Here is a 27672-nt window from a genome sequence, read left to right as displayed (position 1 = left end):
GCTGGATTTGAGTCAACAGTGTGCCCTTGTTGCCAAGAAGGCTAACAGCATTTTGGACTGTATAAGTAGGGGCATTGCCAGCAGATCGAGGGACATTATCGTTCCCCTCTATTCGACATTGGTGAGGCCTCATCTGGAGTACTGTGTCCAGTTTTGGGCCCTACACTACAAGAAGGATGTGAAAAATCGGAAAGCGTCCAGTGGAGGGCAACAAAAATGATTAGTTTCAGAGTAGCAGCCGTGTTAGTTTGTATTTGGAAAAAGAAAAGGAGTACTTGTGGCATCTTAGAGACTAACAAATTTATTTGAACATAAGCTTTTGTGAACTACAGCTCACTTCATTAGATGCATTCAGTCCACTTTTTAAAAATGATTAGGGGACTGGAACACATGACTTATGAGGAGAGGCTGAGGGAACTGGGATTGTTTAGTCTGCGGAAGAGAAGACTGAGGGGGGATTTGATAGCTGCTTTCAACTCCCTGAAAGGGGGTTCCAAAGAGGATGGATCTAGACTGCTCTCAGTGGTAGCAGACGACAGAACAAGGAGTAATGGTCTCAAGTTGCAGTGGAGGCAGTTTAGGTTGGATATTAGGAAAAACTTTTTCACTAGGAGGTGGTGAAGCACTGGAATGCGTTACGTAGGGAGGTGATGGAATCTCCTTCCTTTGAGGTTTTTAAGGTCATGCTTGACAATGGGATGGGATGATTTAGTTGGGGATTGGTCCTGCTTTGAGCAGGGGGTTGGACTAGATGATCTCCTGAGGTCCCTTCCAAACCTGATATTCTATGATTCTATGACACTGGAACTTTTTGGAACCTGTAGTGAACAAATCAAAGAGCCTATTATTCCTGAGACAGGATTTCAAGGGAAACTGTCTACTTGAAATCTAGCCAATTAAAAAAAAGAGTTAAAACAGTTGCCGGTACCACACCTGTCCCAGAGTTCCATGTCTATTTTTGTGATTTTGCAATCACACTTTCCTATATTTAATAATACTTTCGCTCCCTTGTTGCTGTGTGCGCCCACTTAAACGCAATGGGCAGCTGACTATTAACTGATGGAACAGGGAAAACCATGAAAATTCCTGTAAATAAAGTGCTGTCAAATGCACAAGGTAAACACCCTGGAAAAAAGAAAAATATTTGCCCCCTCCTCATCTTTTTACAGTTACAATAATCCAAGGTCTTTCTTGTAATAGTAGATAAAACCAGTTTACACAGAAGTGTGATTTTTAAGGTGATGTCCTTCCGTTCTCCCTGTTGTCTGGTTCATGATAGCTGAGGCAGAGTGTATCTTTCATCAAAGAGGACTATGATAGTGAGAGGGACTATTGAGATTCCAGTTGCAGCACTGATGTATAGTTCAAGAGGCGTTTTACCAGCTTGTTTCCTTATTTCTTGCACTGAAGGTCTCTGCCCTTGGTTCTGTTTTAGGTTTCTACAGTTGATCCTGATTCTCTCCACAGATCGTAATCTCTCACATTTGGACAGTTCCATTCCCTTCCTTGCCTCAGGTTCAGTCCTCTTTCTCCTAATGGTGAAGTCACTTGTTCAAAGGGATCTTCCTCTTGGAACTCAGTTGGTTTATAGTTACCCCAGATGTCACTCTCATGGAGTTGAGGGCATACTCAAAGTGGAAGATGGCTTGGTAAGGTGGTTTTCTTCAGAGAGAACATGGATATTGATATGTTAATGCTTAGGGTGGCACTGATAAGAAAACATCTACTAGCTCTCTGGGAATAACTAGCAGGGAAACCAGTTCTAATCTGAATAGAAAGTTTATTGTAATCACTTAACAAATAGGGCAGCACCCTCAGCTCTTGCTTCTGGAAGGAATCCAAACTACCTTTTGCCTGGGCAGGCAGAAATCTCCCTGCCCTAAGAACCTGTTGCCTGGCAGGGAAGATAAATTACCTGCAGACAGTCTAAGGAGAGAATGGAGTTCCCTTACTACTGGGTTCACCTCACTTTTAGCCAGTGGTGGTCATGAATTCATGAATCTGTTTTTGACACCAGCAAGTAACAAATTCCGCAGATAATATAGCAAGTACCAGGATCCTCTGCTGAGCCAGTTGGATTCCTTTGTGATTCCCTTTTCCACGGTTGTCCTTTATTCGTCAATAAAGGACTCGTGCTTCATAAAATAGTTCAAATGTTCTGGCCCGACTAAAGAGCCATATTCACTCTTTAATGATCCAGGAGGGTTTGGTTTACGGGTTTGTATATGGACAGTTAGTGACCATTCTCTCCAGACCCCAAATCTGTTACCAGCTTTGCCCATTACTTTGGGGTATGCTCATTTATTAGGGTTACTCTTCTGGGGTGCGGGAGGATTCTGTACTTCTATCTATGTACTGCTTGTGTCACTTGTGTTCTCATACAGAGCTCTGCTTCTCCCTACTGAAAGTTCCCTCCCAGTGGAGTTATCCTGCAGGACCTAGGTTCCCCAAATGGGTTTTTCCAGCCCCAGAATTAGATAAACACACACAGAGCGCATCTGAGAGGACCGGGTTAATCAGTACTTCCAAGCTGCCACCCTCATATGTCCCAGGTTCAGCACATCTGTCATAACCGTACAGCTAAGGGTAGCCTATATTCCCATGCTGCTGGGGGAAGACTTGGCCAACCATATGAAGCTAGCCAAGAGGGTGGGAATGGTTACCCGCAGCCAGGCTAAGCGAGCTGTCACACCTAGTTCTGTTCCTGAGCCTTCAACAAGGGCCTAGTCTGTGTTACCAGAGACCCAGACTGAGGTGGTGGAACCGGACACCATGCCAACGTCTGCGACAGCAGTAGTGGATCCAGTCGCAGAGACCCAGCCAGAGCCAGTCCCAAAACTGGAAGTGGTGGAGCAACCAGTACCAGAACCATTGCCAGCACTGAGTTCAGCGTTTGCAACCCCATCTACAGCTCCAATACCAGAGGACACCACTGAGCCTGCACTGGCAGCAGCAGCAGCAGATAACCCTACACAAGAGGCTCAGCCAGAGCCTGAAATACCACATAGTTCACCAGTGGAGAGCGGTTCACAGTCAACGGAAACAGCCCCATCACCTTCATCGCTTCCAGAGGGACCAAGCCCAGGTCCACAATCCAGTGAGGAACTGATGTCTCCAGCATCAAGGGAAGAGTTCCAGGCCAAACAGGAAGCAGATGAAAGCCTCCAGGGAGCTTGGACAGCGGCACAAAGCAACCCACCGCCTCTCAGCTCTTCTAATTGATCCCAGTTTGTTGTAGAAAGAGGACTTTTATACAAGGAACCTCTTTTTGGTGGGCACCAGTAAGATCGGCATCCTCAGAGACAGTTGGTAGTTCCAACTAAGTACCGGGGAAAGCTCTTGAGCTTAGCCCACCATCTTCCCTGGGGCCATGCTGGGGTGAACCGGACCAAAGACCGTTTGGGGAGGTCCTTCCACTGGGAGGGAATGGGCAAGGGTGTTTCTACTTATGTCCAGTCTTGTGAGGTGTACCAAAGAGTGGGAAAACCCCAAGACCGGGTCAAAGCCCCTCTCCAGCCACTCCTCATAATTGAGGTCCCATTTCAGCGAGTAGCTGTGGATATTCTGGGTCCTTTTCCGAAAAAGACACCCAGAGGAAAGCAGTACATACTGACTTTCATGGATTTTGCCACCCGATGGCCAGAAGCAGTAGCTCTAAGCAACACCAGGGCTAAAAGTGAGTGCCAGGCATTAACAGAAATTTTTGCGAGGATAGGTTGGACCTCTGACATCCTTACAGATTCGGGAACTAATTTCCTGGCAGGAACCATGAAAAGCCTTTGGGAAGCTCATGGGGTGAACCATTTGGTTGCCACCCCTTACCATCATCAAACAAATGGCCTGGTGAAGTTTAATGGAACTTTGAGAGCCATGATAGGTAAATTCGTAAACAATTGGGACCTAGTGTTGCAGCAGTTGCTCTTTGCCTACAGGGCTGTACCATATCCCAGTTTAGGGTTTTCACCATTTGAACTTTTGCATGGCCATGAGGTTAAGAGGCCATTACAGTTGGTGAAACAGCAATGGGAGGGATTTACACCTTCTCCAGAAACTAACATTCTGGACTTTGTAAACACCCTCCAAAACACCCTCTGAACCTCTTTATCCCTTGCTAGAGAAAACCTAAAAGATGCTCAGGAAGAGCAAAAGGCCTAGTATTATAAACATGCCAGAGAACGTTCCTTTAAAGTAGGGGTCTTGGTCATGGTCTTGCAGGTGCTCCAGGCCCATAAAATGGAAGTGCCTTGGGAAGGGCCATTTATGGTCCAGGAGCACCTGGGAGCTGTTAACTATCTCATAGCATCCCCCACCTCAAACCTAAAGTCTACAGTGTACCATGTTAATTCTCTAAAGCCCTTTTATTCCAGAGAATTAAAGGTTTGTCAGTTTACAGCCCAGGAAACAGATGACACTGAGTGGCCTGAAGGTATCTACTACGAAGGAAAAAGTGACAGTGAACCTCTCAATGACCCTTGGACGTATGCAGCACCAGCAGATCAAGGAGCTGTGCACTAGCTTCGCGCCGATGTTCTCAGCCACCCCAGGATGGACCGAACGGGCATGCCACTCACTCCATTGACACAGGTAATGCTCACCCAATTAGAGCCCAACCGTACCGGGTGTCTCCTCAAGCCAAAACTGCTATAGAACGGGAGATCCAGGACATGCTACAGATGGGTGTAATCCGCCCCTCTAACAGAGCATGGGCATCTCCAGTGGTTCTAGTTCCCAAACCAGATGGGGAGATACGCTTTTTCGTGGACTACATAAGCTAAATGCTGTAACTCGCCCAGACAACTATCCAATACCACACACAGATGCGCTATTGGAGAAACTGGGACGTGCCCAGTTCATCTCTACCTTAGACTTAACCAAGGGGTACTGGCAAGTACCACTGGATGAATCCACTGAGAAAAGCTCGGCCTTCATCACACATGTGGGGCTGTATGAATTTAATGTTCTCCTTTTCGGGCTGCGAAATGCACCCACCACTTTCCAAAAACTTGTAGATAGTCTCCGAGCAGGATTGGCAGAATCTGCAGTCGCCTACCTTGATGATGTGGCCATCTTTTCTGATTCATGGGAGAACACCTGGAGCATCTGCAAAAAGTCTTCGAGCGCATAATGGCGGCAGGGCTAACTTAAGGTTAAAAAGTGTCAAATGGGCCTAAGCAGAGTGACTTACCTTGGACACCGGGTGGGTCAAGGAACTATCAACCTCCTACAGGCCAAAGTGAATGCTATCCAAAAGTGGCCTGTCCCACAGTCAAAGAAGCAGGTCCAATCCTTCTTAGGCTTGGCCGGATATTACAGGCGATTTGTACTGCACTTCAGACAAATTGCCGCCCCACTGACAAACCTAATCAAAAAGAAACAGCCAAATGCAGTTCAGTGGACTGAAGAGTGTCAGAAGGCTTTTAATCAGCTTAAAGCGACACGCTGTCTGACCCTGTGCTAAGTGCCCCAGACTTTGACAAACCGTTCCTAGTAACCACAGATGCGTCTGAGCGTGGTGTGGGAGCAGTTTTAATGCAGGAAGGACCGGATTAAGAATTCCATCCTGTAGTGTTTCTCAGCAAGAAGCTGTCTGAGAGGGAAAGCAACTGGTCAGTCAGTGAAAAAGAATGTTACGCCATTGTGCACGCTCTGGAAAAGCTACGCCCATACGTTTGGGGATGGTGTTTCCACCTGCAAACAGACCATGCTGCAAAGAAGTAGCTTCATACCATCAAGAACAATAACAAAAATCTTCTTCGGTGGAGTTTAGCTCTCCAAGATTTTGATTTTGAAATACAACACATTTCAGGAGCTTCTAACAAAGTGACTGATGCACTCTCCCGTGAAGGTTTCCCAGAATCAACTGGTTAAAATAGTCCTTGAAATGTGGAAAATATTGTTCATCTTTATATAATCAGTAGTATATCTAGAGGTGCATGTGTCTTATTAACTTTGTTTTCTCCTAGAGCTCCAGGAAGAAATCACATCCAGTGTGGTACAGGCTGTCCAGCACCATCTGTGATTTGGGGAGTGTCAAGGTTCCTTTCCCACTCTGAACTCAAGGGTACAGGCTTGGGGACATGCATGAAAACCTCCTAAGCTTACTTTTACCAGCTTAGGTTAAAATTTCCCCAAGGTACAAACTATTTTACCTTTTGCCCTTGGATTTTCGCTGCCACCACCATAACCGGGTTTATTATTGGGAAAGAGTTGTTTGGAAACGTCTTTCCCCCCAAAATCCTCATCAAAACCTTGCACCCCCCTTCCTGGGGAAGGTTTGATAAAAATCCTCACCAATTTGCATAGGTGACCACAGACCCAAACCCTTGGATCTTAAGAACAATGAAAAAAAAGCGTTCAGTTTCTTACAAGAAGAATTTTAATAGAAGAAAAAGAATCACCTCTGTAAAATCAGGATGGTAAGTACCTTACAGGGTAATTAGATTCAAAACACAGAGAATCCCTCTGGGCAAAACCTTAAGTTACAAAAAGACACAAAGACAGGAATATCCATTCTATTCAGCACAGTTTATTTTCTCAGCCATTTAAAGAAATCATAATCTAACGCATATCTAGCTAGATTACTTACTAAGTTCTAAGACTCCATTCCTGTTCTGTCCCCGGCAAAAGCATCACACAGACAGACTGAGACCCTTTGTTTCTCCCTCCCCTCAGCTTTTGAAAGTATCTTGTCGTCTCATTGGTCATTTTGGTCAGGTGCCAGCGAGGTAATCCTAGCTCCTTAACCCTCTACAGGTGAAAGGGTTTTTCCTCTGGCCAGGAGGGATTTTAAAGGTGTTCTTCCCCTTCCCTTTATAGTTATGACAGGGGGCGTGTCATAACCACACAGCTAAGGGTAGCCTGGAATTCCTCCTTACCTGTAAGGGGTTAAGAAGCTCAAATAACCTGGTTGGCATCTGACCAAAAGGACCAATGGGGAAGATACTTTAAAATATTGTGGGGGGGAAGGCTTTGTTTTTGTGTGTTCTCTTGGGAAGCAGAGAAGCATCAGGTCAGAAAACTCCTCCTATAAACCATCCTAAAAGTCTCTCATATTACAAAAATTGTAAGTAAAAGCCATGCAAGGCGTGTTAGATTATCTTTTGTTTTGCTTGTGAATTTTTCCTTTGCTGGAGGGAAGTTTATTCCTGTTTTTTGTAACTTTGAAACTAAGCCAAGAGGAAGTTCTGCTGTGTTTTTGAATCTTTTGTTACCCTGTAAAGTTATTTTCCATCTTGATTTTACAGCGGTGATTTTTACCTTTTTTTAAAATAAAATCCTTCTTTTAAGAACCTGACTGATTTCTCTGTTGTCCTAAGACCCAGGGGTTTGGGTTTGTGATCACTTTGTAACCAACTGGTTAGGATATTATTCTCAAGGCTCCCCAGGAAAGGGGGTGTAAGGGCTTGGGGGGGCTATTTTGGGGAATAGGAACTCCAAGGGGTCCTTTCCCTGATTCTTTGTTAAATCACTTGGTGATGGCAGCGTACCCTCCAGGGGCAAAGAATTTGTGCCTTGGGGAAGTTTTAACCTAAGCTGGTAGAAATAAGCTTAGGGCGTCTTTCATGCGGGTCCCCACATTTGTACCCTAGAGTTCAGAGTGGGGAGGGAACCCTGGCAATGTCTCTCTCCACACTTTCACATTACAGTTGTTCTTGTAGTAACCTACTTGATGAGCAAACCCCACAGGATTTTTGGGCGCTGCAGGGATCTTTTAGCTTAGGTACGAGGAGCGTTGCTGCAGAGCGAATGAGGGAACCAAAAAACACCCACAGGGGGGTAGGGGTGGGGGTGGAAGGGAAGAGAGAGAGAGAAGCAACCAGCTTAATCATGAAAGTTAGTTATTGCCAGGTAATAACCATAGGGGAGCTAAACAAACAAAACAGTTATAATATTAAATCTAACTTAAACTTGATTATAAAAGTCAGGTTTAGAAAACTATAACTGATCACACAAGTCAGGGTCAGAAGGCTATACATAGAGAGAGACAGAGCTGGGTTCTCACCATTCTATGAAGCTTGAATTGATCAGGGGTCCCAGGTGGTGGTGGTAGCTGAGGGCCTGGAGTGCTGGAGACAAGCAGAGCCCCCAGCATGATCAGTCAGGAGAAGATGAAGTCCCAATGGAACTGATGCAGATTTTGGCTCCAGGCATCAGAACGCTTACTTGAGCATGGACAGGGGTTTTTGAAGAGAAAAAACAATAGTTCAAGGGAGGACACTAGATTTGTTTATGTATAAACAAGGGAGAATACCAAAGTTGTTTTATTCAGGCTAGACATGGGAGCTGATCATTCCTGGCTTTGGGCAGTGTTCCTTGGAGGGAGCTCACAATGCATCTAGGGAGCTTCACTATTTTGCATACCAATAAAGGATTTATTACTAGAATTGGTCTGAAAACTACTGAGCTAGGTGTGTGCATGTGTGGGTTCATTAACATCTGGAGCAGAGATCTCCCATTATGCAGTGCTCCCCTGTTTTTCTGGTCCCAGAGTTCTGTGCGGTTCTTGCCTTGGAATCTCTGTTCTCCATTCTGTATGCTAATGGAGATTCCTCCTTGTCCCATCTTCAATGCAAATGAGGCTAGGGGAGTTTCCTTAATTCTGTCTTCCTTATCCCAAGGTATGTCTCCCACTGCCTTTTCATTGCTTTTTGTAAGTCTTTCTTCTGTTGCAGATTTGGTTCAAGCAGAGGCTGGGGTAGAGGGGGTGTCTTTCATGTACTGTGCCCTGGTTCCCCAAGAACACAAAGCTGCTAGATAACAAGTCCCCTCGTTGATGGGATGCTTGCGACAAGCGAGTATCCCCATCACATTCTTTCTCCATGGTACCGGAACTACCCAGTCTGGGGGACCTTGCTCAATCAAGTAATGTCCAGCTAAAGTCCATTTCAGAGGTTCCCAGTTTATGAGGAACTGTGTGATAGTCTTGCCTGCTGGCGTGATCGGAGACAGCTGCAGTTCATCTCTGGGTAACGGAGGTGTCTGGGTTCTGATGACGATGACGTCATGAAGGGGCATGGTTGCTACCCAAACAGCGGAGGAAACCGGGACTATCCGCCACCTGGGAGGCTGTTACTGGTTGCATCTGATGGTGTACATCCCTTTTGAGACCATAATGGCTTACAGAAGAATGGGACGGAGTCTGGCGTGGTCTTAGTTTCATAACAAAACTTGAGTGACTCCCCGGGGCACTCTGTGTGCAATTAGCAACACTTGCCCAGGGGCAACCCGAGGAGTTGCTGACAGCGTAGAACTGGTAGCGATGCTGCAGGGCCAGGGGGTTGCTTGCATTCCCATAGAATCCATGCATGTGGCACAGCAATTTTACTTCCTGGGCTCCAGCTGGCAATCACCTCCAGAAATTTAGAGGGATCACAGGTTCAGTATAGAGCCTTGACAGCATCAGACTCCAGACACTTATGAACAGCAGAGTGCTGGTGAAAGGGATAGATAATAAGACAGAAAATATCATATTGCCTCTATATAAATCCATGGTACACCCACATCTTGAATACTGCATGCAGATGTGGTCGTCCCATCTCAAAAAAGATATATTGGAATTAGAAAAGGTTCAGAAAAAGGCAACAAAAATGATTAGCTGATGAACAGCTTCCATATGAGGAGAGATTAATAAAACTGGAATTTTTCAGCTTGGAAAAGAGATGACCAAGGGTGGATATGATACAGGTCTATAAAATCATGACGGGTGTGGAGAAAGAAAATAAGTGTTATTTATTCCTTCTCGTAACACAAGAACTAGGGGTCACCAAATGAAATTAATAGGCAGCAGGTTTAAAACAAAAGGAAGTATTTTTTCACACAACGCACAGTCAACCTGTGGAACTCCTTGCCAGAGAATGTTGTGCAGGCCAAGACTATAACAGGGTTCAAAAAGAACTAGATAAATTCATGGAGGATAGGTTCATCAATGGCTATTATCCAGGATGGGCAGGGATGATGTTTCTAGCCTCTATTGGGTCACTTGATGATTACCTGTTCTGTTCATTCCCTCTGGGCACCTGGCATTGGCTACTGTTGGAAGACAGGATACTGGGCTAGATGGACCTTTGGTCTGACCCAGTATGGCTGTTCTTCTGTGCTGAAGGAGTACATTTCAATCTGTTGGTGCTGATAGCTTGATGAGTGAGGCGTGAAGATGTTGTACTCAAGGATTGGGATTGCCAGTTAATCCACAGACTATATTCAGTCCTGGTCTGCAAGTTTCCCACTTCTGTTGGCTTCAATGTGGGTGAGAGATAACTAGTCAAAGGGCTTGCCTGCAGAAGAAAGTTTCACCAGTTTAATGTAAAGTGTGAATTTAAACCGATTTAGTTAAACCAGTGCAAACCCTTGGGTGGACAGTCTTAGTTAGGTTTTAGAGTGGCTTATTAAACTGAGATAAGTGTGTCCAGACAGGGATTTGCATCATTTTAACTAAATCAATTTAAAACAGAATTAAAATTAAACTGGTGCAAGTTTCTCATATAGAAAAAGATCGATTTTTACCTACAAACAGCATTTCTTTGAGTTGACTAAATCTAGTCTGCACAGGAGCTCCTTTTGCTATCCTCAGTGTTTGACAATATTCTGTCCTGTATTATTCAGATAGTTGTTACATTCACACCTAGTTTTCTCTTCAGTGGACCAAATTCTTTCCTGAGTTAACAGCTGTATAATGTTTCTTTATTCTGCTCTTTAATTATGTTACCGGAATCTTGAGGTGATACACTGTAGGGCAGTTTTTGTGTGTGTGCAGGTTTGCATGTACACTCTTGAAAATTCACCCCACAAATCAGTTAGGGATATTTATACTGTGAGATTTGTATCTAATCCTGAAAGCAATAGGGAGTATCTAAAATTTCCATGAAGCAAGACAATGGAAATGATTGATTAGACAAGTTGCCAATGCCATTAGGAGTGCTAGAGACAGCTAATTACCCTCACCAGAAGGTGTTATCACTGAAAATTATGTTAACATTCAGAACAAGTAGGAGAAATAATTTGATTACATATTTTAATATACTACTTAAAAATAACAAAATTACACTATTTCTCCACTTCAAATTGGTTCTGATGTTAAAACTTCTTCAATTGGCAGCAATATCATGTGGTAAATGACTATTTTAACATGAAAAGCCTGTTTTCCTCATTAGACGTCTACAGTCAAATTCACCATTGGTTTAAGCACTGGAGTTACACCCACTTATGCCAAGAGTGAATTTGGCCCATGGGCCTTATCCAAATGCTATCAAAATACTAGCACAAAAGTCATTTTTTTCTAAATGTAGTAAAAAGCCAAAACGGGCTAGAGACAGAATGTTCCAAAGTGCCAAAGTGATGTAGGCACCTAAATCCCATTGAAAATCATTGGGACTTAAGCTTCTAAGTGCCTAAGTCATGTCTGAATTTTCAGCTTGGGCTCCTAAGTCACTTCTGAGCTTCTGAAAATATTAACCTGGAGCAGGGTTTTGTGTCAGACTTTCTGCAAATTGCTTCTGGCCCCCGGAATATCAAACCTACAATTCAACAAAAGCATGAATGGAGGAAGTGCACATATGCCCACACTTTGAAATCCACTTCATTTAGTGTTCTTCTTTCTTTAGATAAAAACTGTAGCCATTTGAAGGAAATGGACATCATCCAAAAACCAGATGCAGATTGTTACTGTTTTATGCAAAATGGAACAAAGCACTTAAAATATGTTTGGTCAGCTCTTCAGGTAAGTCTCTGTGTTTGGAGCTTGCTTCAGATTTTTAATATGTTACATGTTTTCCCAGCAACCAATCTGATCAAGATATGAGATCACAGGTGCATCTCAGTATGAAATCAGTCCGAGGGTTGCGTAGGCGGAGCCTAGAAAGAAGCATCTTTTAGTGTCATGCTGCTTTCACTTCTAGCGTGGCTGACTTGGGAGTTTGATGTCTCTTATTTGTTGCACAGATGCGGGGCCTTATTTCTTTGCTGAGAGGACAAAGAAATGTCAACTCAACTGTGTTGTGTGTACTGGATGTTATATGGTGACTTTTTGACAGCAAAAACAAGAACAAGGCTACATAATATCAGATGTATATTTCCCATGCTGACAGGAGTGGCAGGGGTGCACCTTTTAAGATATGCACCTTGGGCCTGGGCTGCAAAGTACTAAGTCTCAACTACCATTGAAAGCACCAGAAGCTTAGAGCACCTCTTTAACCCCTGTGCTAAGGAGCAAGTTCAGGATCTTCTCCTTGGCTCTTCTTCTGAGGAGTTGACTCCCTGGGTGGGGAAAGAAACAGTTTCACCTCACCTCTGCTGTAGGAAGGGGCTCCCAGGTATAAGGAACTGGAGATTCCTCTTCATCTCTGCCCAGAACATTTTTCTCCAGGCAGATACAATGTGTATGGTCATCTTTATGAGCGGTGGCAAACTTTAGGCAGTGATCACATCCAGCAACTGGGAAAGTTTCTTAACGTAAATGCTTAAAAGTAGGCAGCTAAGATTTTCCCCAGCAGATCACTCTCTTCTTGCATTTCAATAAAGAAGCCTATCTTATTAGATGAGATAATGCTTCTCCTTGTCATTGGGCATCCATTATTTCAGATGCCCAGGTTCATTAGCTCACAATTTAAGCATCAGGAGGACTTTTCCTGTTCAGAAGGTAGAGAAGATCAGTGTTACAGCTCAGTCCTTCTTGAAGAGAAGAGGGCTGGATTTTTTATTCCGGTTTTTGTTGCGCTCTCTTCTGCTTTCTGACAACTTCCATTTTTGTTCTCCCATAACATCTAATGTGCAGTTAGCATCCTTATCTACAAGAAGATTCAGGAACAGTGGGTTCATAGCTTATGAGGAAAGTGAGCCTGGGTGTCTGCCAAAGAAATTGTGGGCAGTCAATGTTAGTAGTGTGTCAAACATCTGTAGCATCACAGTGCTCATGATGGAATTGTAACCTTAGGATCTGGTTCTTCAAATGGATCCATGCACCCACATGGGGGCCCACTGACTTCAGTGAGGCTGTATGTGAATCATTAAGTACAGTAGGACTAGGTACCTGATTTAAGGGACTGCAGTGGGATTATTATTCCTTAGGCTTCTGCTCTGTTATTTCTCCCTATGTTATGTTCAAATACTGGGTGTGTTTTTGAAAGATACCTATTGATCTGAGTTCCTACTATGTATGTTTTGTTTTGCTCTGTTTACAGGTGAAAATTAACAGCACAGAAATGTTCAAGTTTGTGCCTATCTCAGCTGAAAGCAATTGTCATAATTCAGAAACTGTTTTTGCATTTTTCAAGTGTGTTGTTCAAATCATTTGGCAATCAGAGGTATCTAAAGAAATGGTCATAAACATAAACCAATATGGAGAGAATATGTGTTTCAGAGTCCAACCGTACAAGAAGGTACCCTACACTGTGAGTGTACAACGAAACAGTAAGTAGGGTGATGCTTTCCATTCATCCAATGAATGGGCTGGGATAATATTGCAAACATTATCTGAATAGTGCATTCTGAGTTGTAAGTTACCTTAATGGAACAGCTGAGACTTGTCTGATAATGTTGGTACAATTAAAACCACCCAGATGAATTAGCCTAAAATCTCGTTTTTTGCATTTTCAGTGGTGGATAGGAAACTCGTCCTTTTGTTTATAGCTGGTGTTTTTCTGTTCCATTTTGCAAATGCCTTGAGTAGGTAAGTATTAGCCCCTTTATCTTGGTATTCTTTCCAGAGTCATTGCATTCTTGGTGTGTTCCTATTCATGTATTGTCTTCTCTGTTTATTTGTATAGCTCAATGATCCCAAGCAACTGTTTGTTTTTTAAGAAATGAAATAAGAAAAAATGTATGTAAACTATCATAATAATGTAGCCATGCAGAGGAGAGATGTGATGTAAAGATTTTTCACTTGTGTGGCTGTGGTAGGGCTTCCAAGATCATGGCTTCTAGCACTTGTAGGTGTACAAGGACTGCACCTGGGATTCTCCCCATGAGCAAGTGGGCAAGGAGTATGCAGAGCCATCACCTCCCTTCCAATGAAGCCTGGGGGATGCTGCATAAAAGGAGGTTGCAAATTTCCCATTCCCAGAGTGTGGGAATCTTAGGGAGGAACTGTGTGTAAAATGAGGTCATCTGGGCCTCACTGCCTCCTCCCTCCACCTCACCCCATACTCATGGCTGCACATTAAAGAGCACAAGCTAGTCCTCATATTTTGTGTAGTGTAGAAGGAAAGATTTTTGCAGTCACTTTGTTTCATGCTGGAGTTTGGCATTGTACAGTGAGTTAATTTGTGACTCATCTCAAAAGTTCTGTTCCACTTCAAAATTTGCAAATCACCAAATTTTAAACAGTATTAGGTCAAATTTTATCAAACCTTTGGATTTTGTAAAAATAAGTTTACAAAAACGAGAGTTTCTAAATTTTCTTATTTCCATCAAAACGTTTTTTAAAAAGTAAAATAAAAATATTCTTGCAATCCAAAAATTACAGCATTGTGGACAAGGAAATGAAATTGACTAGAAACATGATAAACAAAAGTGAAACTGAGGAGATGTTTTCGCTGTTGAGATTTTGAGACATGGAAAAGTAAATAAAAGCTGAAATAAGGAAAAGGCAATGAGATTATTTTTAATTCTCACAACTCTAGTAATCTAATGCTCTTTGTTTTTTAAAAAGTACTAGATCCTCAGCTCCCTTGAGTTCACACTCAGCCCAGCATAGGAGCTGGCAGGGGCCTAATGTGACCCTTGTGTAATTTCAGAGGAGCTCTAAGTTCTGCCAGCTCCCCTATCCCACAAGGTCATCTGGGCACCATTCAGGGACCAGCTGGAATGCCATGCACTGCCCCCCACCCAACCTCTTTCCGCCCCAACACAGGGGTTGGAGACGAGCAGGCAACCTACAGCCATCTGTGCCACCCAGAGATTCCTCTCTGTCAGGGAATTCTCAGCTGCCTCTTTATGGGAGTTTTCTGGCTGCCTCTTTCTGCCTCCACAGTGCAAAGCAGATGAAGCCAGAGCTGAAAATCTGTATTCAGTGTCTGATTAAGTACAGCATTACACTTTTTGGTACTTCCAAACCAGTTGCAACTCAGTAAAAGGTTTTTACAGTGTCCCCAACCTTGCTGTTCCCTAACAGGAGTGCTATGTTCTATTACTCTGCTGGAGTGGCACTGGGTGTTCTTGCTACGCTAGTCTTTCTCCTGTTGACACTTAAAAGATTTATTCCAAAGGTAGGTGTACCATGTGGAAAACAAAATAGCAAATAGCAAGTCTAGGGCCAGATTCTGATCTCTCATTGGTTTTATGACAGAGTAACTTCATTGACTTTGATGGGGGTTTACTTCAGTGTAAAACCAATGTACCTAAGATCAGAATCAGGCCCTAGATAGATGGCCCTCCAAAGTCTGAAATAAACAGTTACGTTTGCTGATGTACAATGACGAGCATTTATTCTGAAACCATAATTACAGGGATGTGATTTTAGTCTCTCAACTCAATTTGCTTATGTTGTGAGACAACAAATCAGTTGAAATGAAACAATTTTTGTGGCAGTTGTAACCTTGACTTTATTTTTCATATCCAGTAGCAAAATTATCTCACACAGGCAGGGCTGAATCTTATGCCACCCCTTTCCCCCCAAAAATGCTTTGGTCTCTATAAAACATGTCGGAGTTAAGTATTAATTATTATTATTGTAATACCAAGACATGATACAGCTTCAAGAAGTTTGGTCAAAAATCCCATGCAGTGGCCCCACTTCATCTCACTTATCTTGAGACTTCAGAGCATGATACAGCAGGGTTAACGAGTGAATCAGCTCAAAAGTTCTTCAGAACAGATAGTGCCTATGTTTGTGAAATCCCTAGCCCACTGTGGCCCAATCCTGATTGGGACCTGTGGATGCTACCATCATATAAATAATAAATCATAACCGAGCTGGTTCACTAACTGTTTTGGTTTTTTTTTACTCCCAGCACAGCACCTTCGGGATTTTAATGAGTGGCTGCTGGATGTCCTCTCTCTACTTTATTTACTGTTTGAAAGGGGAAATGAAGTGGCTGTGGTCTGAATATAGAAACTACTTACTGGGTAAGAGAATGAGTAGAAATGTACAGCAGACAGGTTTTTGTTAAGAGGTCAGAACGAACAGTTTGTAAGAATTGCATCTGATTAATATTTTTCTCCCATGAATGTGAGGTGTGGGAGGATTCTGAAGGCTCCTAATCCATTCAAATGAGAATTTATTCTCGTTAGATTCTTAAATAGGGAGTTTGATGTTGGTTTGTAGAGGCATGAAGAAGAGGGAACGTTTTGCCCATCTTTGGTTTCCATTATTTCACACCTACCGTGGAAGCAAAGAGGGAGGTGGTGGTGGGAGAAGACAGCTACAATCTCTTCTCTGGCTGGAGCCTGGAGTGGGGGTTGTGCTTTCTGGAAAGGGGGAGTGGCCAAGGGGGCTGGGGAACCTATTGCTTCAGCACATTTCCTCGGCATCCTCCTTTGTCAAAACCACTGTGCAGCCTCTATTATCACCTAAAGCCATCCTCCCTGGAGTTAGCCCTATCCGACAGTGGTAATGGTGGAAACAGTGCTATCTTCCCTGAGCAGAGCAGGCATCTCTGGCACCGGGAGGTTCAGCTGGGGTGCACTTACTGTTAAAGCATTTACTAATATAGGAATCATAAGGAATTCCCGTGCTCCCTGCTGGCCTAGGGGGAGAGAGATTGGGATACAGGCTTGTAACTTGGTTTTCCCCACTTGCTGCAGCAGCACAGAGCGCTGTTCTTAGGCCACTATGCCAGCCCCTTATGCTCTGTGCCTGTTAATAGTCACAAACTGCTTTCGACCCAGTTGAATAAGATATTGGGGTTTTTTTTTGTTTTGTTTTATGTTCACTCACCTTTGCTTTGGTGGCACCCCAAAGCACACAGAGAAAAGTACAGAGAGAAAACTTGTTCTTGCAGAATTGCCAGGATGGCTGAAACCAAAAAGTACAGTGCTGAATAAGCATGGACTCCTTTGGATGCTTATCCAAACCGAAGCTCCAAACCTTTCAGCATTCACTCTTCACCAGTTAGGAGGGGAAGCATGGCTTGACCATGTGCTTTTAGCATGAGTGAGATTAATGTGATACACATACTGTATCTGCATGCCTATCAGCTTCATTTACAATATTTTATTTGAAAATAAATACTGACTTATTGTTAGTACAGAGCCTAATCCATGCATACGTTTACACCAGTATTGAGGTATAATTAGGACCTTTCAACAATGCAGCTGGACACCATTCTTGCAATTGCACATACAGATGAATTAAACTGATCATTTTAATGGCAATTAAATTCTGACATGTAATTGTATTGCTAATGGCGTTTTAGAATGCCTACCACCTTGGATAAGCATTTTAAGTTACGATTTAAATCTAAATAAATAAATATACAGGATATTTCCGCACACAGATAGCCAGTTATGCCTTTAACTTGCCATCTGCACATGCAACTACACAGTTTGCATATGCAGTCATCGTAATTACATATGCAAGTCTAGTGTGCCACTGCATGCATTTTTTTGCATATGTATTTTAAATATCAGGCCCTTCATATTCCCAAAATACATGTCAGACAGCATGAGGAGCAGAAGTGGGATTTGCTGCGTGGCAGTTTTAAGCTTTCAGTCTACCATTAAAGTTAATCCTTTGTGTCATTATATATATGGCATTTTTTTCTGCTTTCACAGGCTATCTTCTGACTGTTGGATTTATCAGCTTTGTGGTTTGTTACAAGCATGGACCACTTACCAATGAGCGAAGCATAACCCTCTTAACGTGGACATTACAATTAATAGCCTTTGTCTTGATTTATTTTGGTGTCACCATTCCACAGGTTGCATATGCAGTAATAGCTATCATCCTCTGTTCAAGAGGCCTGTGCTATCCCCTTGGCATGGTCTGTTTCGTGGGCAGGTTGGTATCCATTTTCTGAACATGTAAGTCACTGTATCATAAGGTAATATTAAGAGGTTCATAATAAAACCCACATAAAATGACAATTATCTGTCAGTTACTAATCCTAGTACATATTCTTACCTAATGAATACTTACATTAGAGACAAGGCTTGAAATCCCAAGGCATAAGAATTTAATAATTCTCAATGCAGGAGTTTTAAGCATGGATCTTGCTGTATAGAGAACTGTGACTATAACCTTCATAAATACAAACTGAACAGCTTTTCTGCAGCATCCGGTAACTAATGGCTTTTCATTTGATTGATTGGTTAGACTGCAGTGACTACATCATGGTTTCATAGGTGTGACAGGAATTTGATTTTTAACAAGAGTTACCTGCAGATTCCTATAGGACAAAACACTTACCACAAGATGACGTGAGATATTGACATTAGGATACTCCGATAAAACTAGGTTAGCTGGTCATCACTGTCAAGGGTAGAGTTCAGGGGTGAACTCCTACCCCATTAAAGTCGATGGGAGTTTGCTAGTGACTTCAATAGATCCAGGTTTTCACCCCAGATGTCCTTATTTACTCTTACCAGGCCCCAACACTACACTGACCTCAATAGGGGGAGAAACCTGGACCTGCATGGATCCCACTCTATAGAAGTGTGGCTGTGTGCTGGAGCTGGGGTCCACCCATATGGAGCTGCTTGCAGGATGGAGACAGTAGTTTGGAACACTTTTCAATCCTGATTTTGGCTTTCCTGTATATGGTGTGTAGCCACATGGGAACAAGCTTCTGTTTGCTATCATCCTGTGAATTTAAAATGTGTTTTATCATGTCAGCAGTAACATACAAATGACTTTAAAGGCAGTCCCAACCTGTTACACTGAACTAAGGAGCCTACAGGAAGTCAAAGGCTGAAGCTGGCTTTACAACAAACAGCAGCAACTTTTAAAATTATTACTTATATTTTTTATGCTTTACCACCACTCAGTTTTTAAAAACCATTTTAATATTTCTTTACCTTCCCCTAGATAAGTGCTGGGTTTTGGGGATTTTAGCACAACTTGTCATTTGACAAACACTGATTTTTCCACCCCAGCTGAAAAGAACAAACTACTTTAAACAGCATCATGTAAGAACAACATTTATCTGATGTAAGCAGTGCTCAGCTCCCTCTGAAGTCAATGGGAGAAGCACCAGTTTAAGCCAGTGCTGAATGTAACCAGAATATACCTTACCATAAGTATATACTCTGACATGTCAAAGTGTCTTTGTTTCTGTACTGACCCCGGCATGAATTCAGTTTTTGTTTTGACTGCTCCTGCAGAGCCAAGAGAGTTGTAGGACATACAATATAATATGAAAAATCTCTTTCAGAAAGGAAGTTTTTGATTTTACAAACAGTACATTTTAAAGTTATTTGTTTGTTACTTAATTCTACAGAACAAACCCAAACCTTGAGGGTTTGATAAAAATGATCACAGAGGATGCATAATGCAGTTTAGTAGGCATCTGTAATACTGCTGATAATCTGATCTCCTAGTAAGCTCTAGAACCTGGTCCCATTGAGCCCACTGGGAGCTTTGTCACTGACTTCAGTGGCATCAGGATTTGACCCTTACCACACAAACAATGACAAACAAGAGCCTCGATCCATTTTCCATTGTCTCGAGGGGAGAGGGAGTAAGTCAAACACAGCTGGCTAATGCAGGTACATTTATATAGAGTTTAACTCTGTTTATGGGCATCCAGCCCTCACTTGTCTTAACTCCAAAGTTACCACACCAACAAAAATTGAAAGCAGTCAATAGACGGGAACATATAGCTACAGATTATAAATATTTTTGTCTCAAACAACTCAACTGTGTAAGGTTAAGGTGCAAGTAAACAACATGAACAATTTGCAACAGATTTTAAGAGCACAGTTTAGCTACAAAGTTCCAAGGGCACACGGGGCCTGATTTTCAGCGCCATCGTCCCGGTGTGCCTATTTTGCATGTGCAAATCCCTGTTGCACCTGCAAATGGCTAGATAAGCGTCCGTTTATTAGTTTCCCTCAGGCTTCTCTGTGCATATAAAGGACCTTTTGAAAGTCAGTGGGACTTTGCACTGACTTCAGTGGCTTTGGACCCGAACGAAGCAGGCAAATGCACATGGGCCTTGGGAATGAAAATCAGGCTTATTAGGTTGGACTTCTAAAGTAGCTACTTGCCTCTCCCTCATGCCAAGGCAGGATGCTGTTATGCTGTTCCCTTAATAGTAGATGCCAGAAAGAAAGAAAAGGTCAATGTATTTGTAACGTATGTGAATTCCATGTGCGATAGATTTGGAAATATGAATTGTGTTTCTTTTTGTTTTAGAAAAATCAAGAATTCTTTAAAATCAAAAAAACGAGTGTTTCGGCTCCTTACTGAAGAGGAATACAGGGAGCAGCAGGAAACAGAGACTGTGAAAGCCTTGGAGGAGCTACGCTCATTCTGTAGGAGTCCAGATTTCTCATCATGGTTAGCTGTGTCCAAACTCCAGTCCCCTAAAAAGTAAGAAAGACTCTCATCTCTTAAAATTGAATGTATTTTATAGGCACTGTTACATAGAAGAGCCAAATACTCCTTAAAGCAGCATAATTTATAGGCCTAATCCTGCCAACACTCAATCAAACATGTAACTTTGTTCATGTGAATAGTCCTGGGCACAGATCTTGCAGCTTAAATGGCTAAGGTGGCTTGAAGGGATGCAAGGGTCCTCTCAGCTAACTTAGACAGACCTGGGAGCCTCTCTAAATTATGGCAGCCAGAATCTCTGCAGTGATGCCTGCAGCCCTGTCCCTGATAGTTCCCTCCCATTGCTGCTCCTGGTATGCCTCCTACACTGGGGCTTGCAAAGGGGTCCTCAGAAAGCAGCCAGATGGCTGTCCCCACAGTGCCTGCTTTGGTTGGAATCATCCCCTGGTTGGGTATGGAGCTCTTAGGACCCTTCTACACTGCTTCCCAGTCTTGTACATGGTGTAAAGGGGGCAGGGTGGGAGTGAGGATCTCACCCCAAATGCTGGCAGGATCTGGCCCTATAATCATAAGGTTCTGCATTACCAAACATAAACCCATTGGAGTGTCAGTCCATGTATCTTTTTCCATAGGCTGAGCACTGATCTACGCAACAGTTAGGTCGACATAAGGCAGCTTATGTCGACCTCTGTCAGTGTACACACTACAGCCTTGCTCCTGCCGATGTAAGTGCCCTACTACACCAATATAACAACTCCACCTCCATGAGAGGCATAGGACGGCTTATGTCGGTGTAGTTAGGGTGATGCAGTGTCCATGTAGACACTGTGTAACTTGCATTGGCTGTTGGCTGTCATTCTCTGGGCTCCCTGCTCGGAGCTGATCTGCCCCAGGGCTCCTGGCTGGGAGCCTGGCTGTTCCGAGGCTTCCAGCTCCATGCTGGGAACCCGTGCAGCTGCCCTATTCCCAGCGTGGAGCCGAGAGTAGGAGCCCGGGGGGGCCACCAGGCTTCTAGCGAGGAGCAGGTAGCGGGGCTGTGGGGGCAGCTGGGCTCCCAGCAGTGAGCAGGGAATGGAGAGCGGGGAGGGAGCTGGCAGGGAGCAGGAGCCTGTGGGGCAGCTGGGCTCCTGGAGGGGAGCAGCAAGTGGAGCTGAGAGACCAGGCTTTCAGCTCCCCACACTGCCCCTCTTAGGTCAGTGGAAGCACTCCTGGTGAGGATGCACACCACAGACTGAAGGAGGGTTGTGTGGACATGAACCACCACAGTAATGACTGCAGTGGCTATAAAGGGGGCAGAGTAGGAGTGAGGATCTAATATAGTATTTAGTGTAGACATGCCCTGAAATAGGACTAGGAGTGCCATGAAAATAGCATGCTCTGCCCCTGGGAATCTGAGTGGATGGAGAGACTGTCTGGAACAGTTCAACAGAGACACCGCTGGCAAAGAAGAAGAATGATGGTGGGCTAGAAAGGAAAGGCCATATAAAATGGGGGCTGGCAGCCAGAAGTGTTAGGGACATAAGAATCATCAGAATTTCAACATGCTTATCTGAAAACCGAAATAATAACCATAAAATGTTAGCAGTAGGGCTCCAGCTATTATGCAGCCACAGAACTCACCCTCGCCCCTGAATTGTTCTTGAGAATTTAAAGCGCCCTCACCTTGGAATCTGTTATCAAAACTGAGTTCAAGGGAGTTTCGAGAATGGGAACTGCACCTGCACTTGTCCTCCTATGACACTTTCTGTAGTCAGGTATTTGTAGTTTTCAAAAATAATCTGTCTCACTTGTTACCATGGAAAAACTCATACCAAGCAGAGGGAAACTAACTGGTTATATGCAACATGCTGCCAAATGCACAAAGTAAACAAAGTGAGAAGAGAGATTTTTTTCTCCAATCACTTTTAGTTATTCTCAGGAATTATTTGTAACAATAGTATGTAAAAAAAAGAGTCTGGCAGAAGTCTGATTCTTAAGTTGACCATGTCTCTAAGCTTTCATTAAAGAATAATTATATTTCTTCCCCTTACGATACCAAAGAAAACCTACCAAATGAAACCAAAGCAATGATGTCTGCCTGAGTCTGAAGTACATTTCTAAGAAGAATGAACAGCCCTGTTCAGCTCAGTGAAGTTTTAGCTCAGAAACTAATGACAATAGTATGAATATTAACCTTAACTGTTTACTGGTGATCACTGTAACAGAGCTGTTTCTTGAATGTGCTTTTCTTACAACCCCTCACTACCATTCATACCGTTCAGGCACCAAAAGCACCAAATGTCCCCCCACGTTCCAAAAAAACTCCAGCCGCCCCTCTAACTTCTGCACTGCAGCTGTCCTTTGTCAAAGTAAGATTGGCAGCATGTCAAAATGCCTGGGCCAGTGTCAAATAAATGGAGTATCAGCTCTCAAGTAGTACACAGAATATTACTGTACTATTTGTTTTCATGTTTTATTCAATGAATCCTCCATTTTGGAGTTTACCTGGAGCTGCTGCAGAAATTCCAGCCTGTCACACATGAGCGCCATAGAGAGCAGGGATCCTGCTGCGGAGTTTAGGCCCAGTTGCTGCAGAGTATTCGATGCTGTAGTGCAGGAACTCATGAGTGTTGAGCTCTTGCCCTTGTTTCTCTCAGGAATAGAGTATCAGCACTTCTTGACTTCAAATAACACCTGTAACTTACATAGCCCTTTATCTCTCAAGTTCTCCACAGACATTAATGAATCCTCATAATATTCTTGGGAAAAAGTATTATCATCCCCACTTTGCTAATTGAGAAACTGAAGCTGGGAGAAGGCAAGTGACCTACTTAGGCCTACACCGTGAGCAGTAAGAGCTGGAAACACAAGTCAGATGTGCCTGGCTCAGTCACTATGCCCTCCTTGTTCTCTAAGGAACCAAAATTACTTAATTAAAGCATGAAGCAAAGACTGAAAACATTTGAAAGGAGGATGATGAAGGAAAACAGCTAACTGAGGTGACAAAGTTCAGTAGACAAAGTTCAGATACTCCCCTAGATGATTTTCCCTCTTGTGTGTGTGAATCCTTAGCTCAGGCTTAAACTCCAGCTGCCTTGGGGGCATGATTCCTGCTCTGAATGCTGTCTATACATGCAGGTCTCTCCTCCAAGTCAGGTTTAATTGGCAGCATTCTGTGCATTTGGTTTTCTTCCTGCTTGATCTTTTCCCTTTTTTAAATCCGGCAGATTTGCAAACTTTATTTTGGGATCTCCCCACGTGTCACCTGCAGAAGTGAATGCATATGATGAGCAATATGGCATTGGAGGCTCCTTCTTGGAACAGCAGCTCTTTAGCCCAGAGCCAGAGCCGAACCTACTAGCTAATTCCATTCAGGAGGATGATTATGATGATGATGAAATGCAGGAACAAAACGAAAGTGAAAATGTTTCACACTCCAACAATATTGGATTATTCTGAACCCTTTGGAAAATCCCCTGTACGGGAAGAAAATTAAATCAAGTTGGAAAGGAAGGCTACCTTGGCTGAGTGCGTGCTGTCTCGGAGAGCCCTACTTCCGACTTGGCTGTAGAGGGCAACCAAGATTCATTGAAGGATTTATTCCTGCTTCACTGTTCAAAACAGTAGTAAGTTGCTGGGTTTCTTAAGTGAATGTTATGTTCATGTAGTTGGTATTTTGTTACCTCACCTGTTTATTTACAGGGCAGGTACCAGGCAGCAGCAGTACAAACTTGCTCCACCACTGTGCCTCAACTCCCTTGAAGAGACTGCCTCTACAGAGGTGTGATCTCTCTCCATGCCTTCAGTGCTGGGAGTGCCAGATGAAGAGGAAGTCATTTATGATGCACTTTTACTAAGTGCTCTATCTGCTAATAAATTCCTTTGAACTCCTTTCCTAAGGTGCCTTGCTTACCCCTCTGATCCCTCCATGGGATCTGACCTTCCACATCAGTTTTAAGTTCCTCACTCTCTCTCTGAGAGTCCTGCACAACTGTGTGCCTCTGCTTTCATTGCTCTTCCCTTAGCCTTTCTATCCTAGCCAAGCCACACACCTAGCCACCACCATCTTTGTTTCCACTCCCACCCATCTCTGCCCTCTTCACTGTGGCCCCCTGTGCCGAGGGCCCTCCACCTGATCCAGTTCTCCATCTCCTCCTCCAAATGTATCCTTCTCTGGGAATGTGTTTTCCCGTGTATTCTTCTTCTTCTTTTCAGCCTCAATCTTCCCCCACAACTAACAAAACCCCAAACCAAAACAAAAATACAAAACCCCACCATTCCAGCCCCACAAGTGTGCTCAGTAAAGGCCATGTAGCCTGGAACTGTATTAGCTGCTCCAAGGAATCTCTGTTGGTGCGGGTACCTGGTGTAAGGATAGCCAGGGAGAAGCTGAAGCTATCCAGCACAGAGCACCCATAAGTGGCCCTAGTGTCCTGGGAATCCACCGGGTTTGGCAGTAGTGGGTCCTGCAGCTCATTTCATGACTGGGAAGAAACCTGGCCTCCAGGACCACAAGCAGGGAGGAAGTGCTGGATGGATCCTCCTGGAGATCTCCTGACAGTGTGGCGTTCTCCAGGGTTTACCTCAGGAGGTGGGGATCTGACCGTGGCAAGAAAATAATTACAGTCAGCTGTCAACATCCATACGAGAATAGGAGATTCCTTCTATGGGTATCTATCTTCCTCTTTCCCCTGTACAAATGGGATCTCCCTCTCTGTTGTCCTTCAGACTGTGTCCCTTACTCCTCACTTTTGTACACACTCTGCTTCCCATTAACCCCACTAAGTATCTCCTTGTAGGAGAGCAGAGGCCAGTAATTTCTCCCCCCCAACTTCTACTCCAAACCCTCCAGGAACTGTTCCATTCCAACATTCACCTCTTTCTAAAAGGTGTCGCTCTGAAGAACAGGCTGCACTGTGTTTGAAGCCAGGCTGACTCAGTGGGTGCACTCAAAAGGAAAGTTCCCCTTTGCTGGTGAACATGCTTGGAGATTTCTCAGTTGCTAGTCTCCAGGGGGGAAACCCAAATAGCATAGAACAGTGCTAAAAAGAAACAGCTTACCATATGCACAGCTGCCACCTTACACTGAAAAGTCATCAGAGCTTGCCTTTAAATCAGCACTTCCCAGACAGAATTATAGGGAGACTCCAGGAGGCTCTAGAGTGTAAATTAAATTTTAAAATGAGAATGTTTCTGTTTTTCAATAAAGAGAAGCCTAACACCTAATTAAATACCATTAGGCCATCTTGCTCATTCAGGAAGACAAACTCATCCTAGAGAGAGAGAAGATGAGCCATGCCTATTAAACTTATAAACCAAACTGGGACCAGGATTATGTTAGCACTAAGAGGGCTCTACTGAGCAAGTCTCTAATTGTCACCAATAAAATACAGGGGGAGGATTCTGCTAGATTCCCAGCCACATCTCTCCATCTCAGTCCCAGCCTCATATTGGGCTTGCTTTGGTGCTTTTTGCTACTAGCAAGATAAACCCAACACATTAGTAGATACATTCACAAAACAGTGGTCAGAGCCACGGGAGAGGTGGATAAAGTCCAAGGTCTTTGGCTGCCTTGTAGAGGGGTGGATCTCCCCTTTAGCACAATGGACTTACATGGCTGGAGGAGGTTTATGTTACACCTGCATAGTTGAAGCTAAGTACTTGAAATGTATCGTTGTAAATATCTAGACCATCAAGGAAAGGCAACATAGTATGACACATTTCAGGCTCTCTGCACCATACTGAAGCAAGTAGAGGATTTTCAGCCACAGTGCTCAGGTAGCTGAAGGTTCACAATCTCGCTCTCTCTTTTTTTTTTTTTTTAATTAAAGGGACATATCTTGTCGCAACTTAAACCCATGTAACCCTCTTGGGCTTTATGAAACAAAGCAGCTAATAGATTGGTGATGATGCCCCACACGTGAGTAGATTATCCTTGTGAAGGAATGTACTACTCCTTTAAGGGACAGCCTGGGGTGTAATCAAGGAGACCCTGCTCCACCCTAGGGCTGGGCTATATAAACAGAAAAACTGAGCAAGAGAGAGGGAAGTAGAAACTGTGCAGATGATAGCAGGTGTTTGTTTTCTCCTCTCAGGCACGTCAGTGTCCTGGAACCTAACTAAAGGCTTTGTTTATGGATTTAAGTTTAGGAGCTGAAGCAGGTTCTGAGGTGAGGACCTTATGGGCAGGTTTTAATTGAATTACTCCCATCCTGAAGCCTTGATAAAAGAACTTTTTTTTGTTAGTGTGTGTTAGCTCCCCTCTGGGTGTTAAAACAAACCTATTGACTCCCCCCCCCGCCAATCAGGGGAAATTAAGGGGGGCACTGCTGCAGTGCCAAACTGAGCCACAAGGTGATGTACAGGGACTGCCTGCACCTCCACAATGATATAGTCACATAGCTCACTGTGAACATTAATACGTTCACTGGGGGAAAAACATACAATTCAGTACAGTTGAATTTTTCCTGCACTTTACCTGTTTTCTTGATATTTTTCAGTAGATCAAGTAGGGTGGCTGCTTCAAACACCTTCCCCTGCACCCCCAGGAGAGAAGAGCAACAACATCCTGAGATACACATGAATGTTTTAATGACTAGCTCAAAAAGAACATTAAAACAAACCTTTAAAGCCTCCAAATATCGCTAAGATCATGAACTTGAGAATTTATGAATGTTTATCTAGGTACTTATAACCCCCATTAGCCACTTGGTTTCTGAGCACTTTACAAAACACTGGAATTTATCCTCATGGCTCTCCTGTGAGATAGGTCAGTACTATCCCCATTTTAGAGGAGCACTGTGACGGAGTTGAAAGGGACATCTCAAGGTCACACACTCAGTCTTTGTGAGAGCTGGGAGTAGAACCCAGATCTCCTAAGCCCCAGGCCTGTGCTTTGCTACTAGAGCATCCTTCCTCCCTTAACAAAGGCTTGTATACTATTTTATCCTCTGTTTCATTTATTTTTTTCAACAATTTCAGGTTTTGGAAATATATGAATTTCGTGTACAGTGCACTCGACATACTATGCTGTGCCAAGCTTTTAAATAAAAATATTTTTCAGCTAGCAATGTTTGTTTGGTTCATTTTAACCACTTTATGAAAACAGTACATGTCACAAAAAAACAGACAGGTGGGTGCACCTGTTCTTCAGGGGGAGGTTGAGGTCCTTTGGTCTAAAGGGTGCAGTTCCCCACTATTATTACCAAGCTGCTTCAAAGAGGTGTTCTTCTCTTTCCCCCCAACCTCTAGAGAAGTGTTTGCAT

The 27672-nt window shown here is 43.5% G+C and overlaps 1 protein-coding gene across 1 annotated transcript in view; it reads left to right on the top strand.

Moving 5' to 3' along the window:
* Positions 1 to 27473, top strand: part of NEMP2 (nuclear envelope integral membrane protein 2) — a 30650-nt gene extending 3177 nt beyond the window's left edge. The window contains exons 2-9 of the mRNA XM_073306183.2: positions 11601 to 11716; positions 13176 to 13404; positions 13591 to 13663; positions 15107 to 15200; positions 15945 to 16059; positions 17707 to 17932; positions 20288 to 20464; positions 23635 to 27473. Of these exons, the coding sequence (XP_073162284.1) occupies positions 11601 to 11716; positions 13176 to 13404; positions 13591 to 13663; positions 15107 to 15200; positions 15945 to 16059; positions 17707 to 17932; positions 20288 to 20464; positions 23635 to 23866 (1262 nt within the window). The 3' untranslated portion in view covers positions 23867 to 27473. The remainder of the gene's footprint in view (positions 1 to 11600; positions 11717 to 13175; positions 13405 to 13590; positions 13664 to 15106; positions 15201 to 15944; positions 16060 to 17706; positions 17933 to 20287; positions 20465 to 23634) is intronic.
* Positions 27474 to 27672: the final 199 nt, after the last annotated feature.

Source organism: Lepidochelys kempii, chromosome 11 (assembly GCF_965140285.1).
Source record: "Lepidochelys kempii isolate rLepKem1 chromosome 11, rLepKem1.hap1, whole genome shotgun sequence".
Lineage (NCBI taxonomy): Eukaryota > Metazoa > Chordata > Testudines > Cheloniidae > Lepidochelys > Lepidochelys kempii.
Note: the sequence above shows the minus strand (reverse complement) of the source record. Positions and strands in the feature narration are given on the sequence as shown.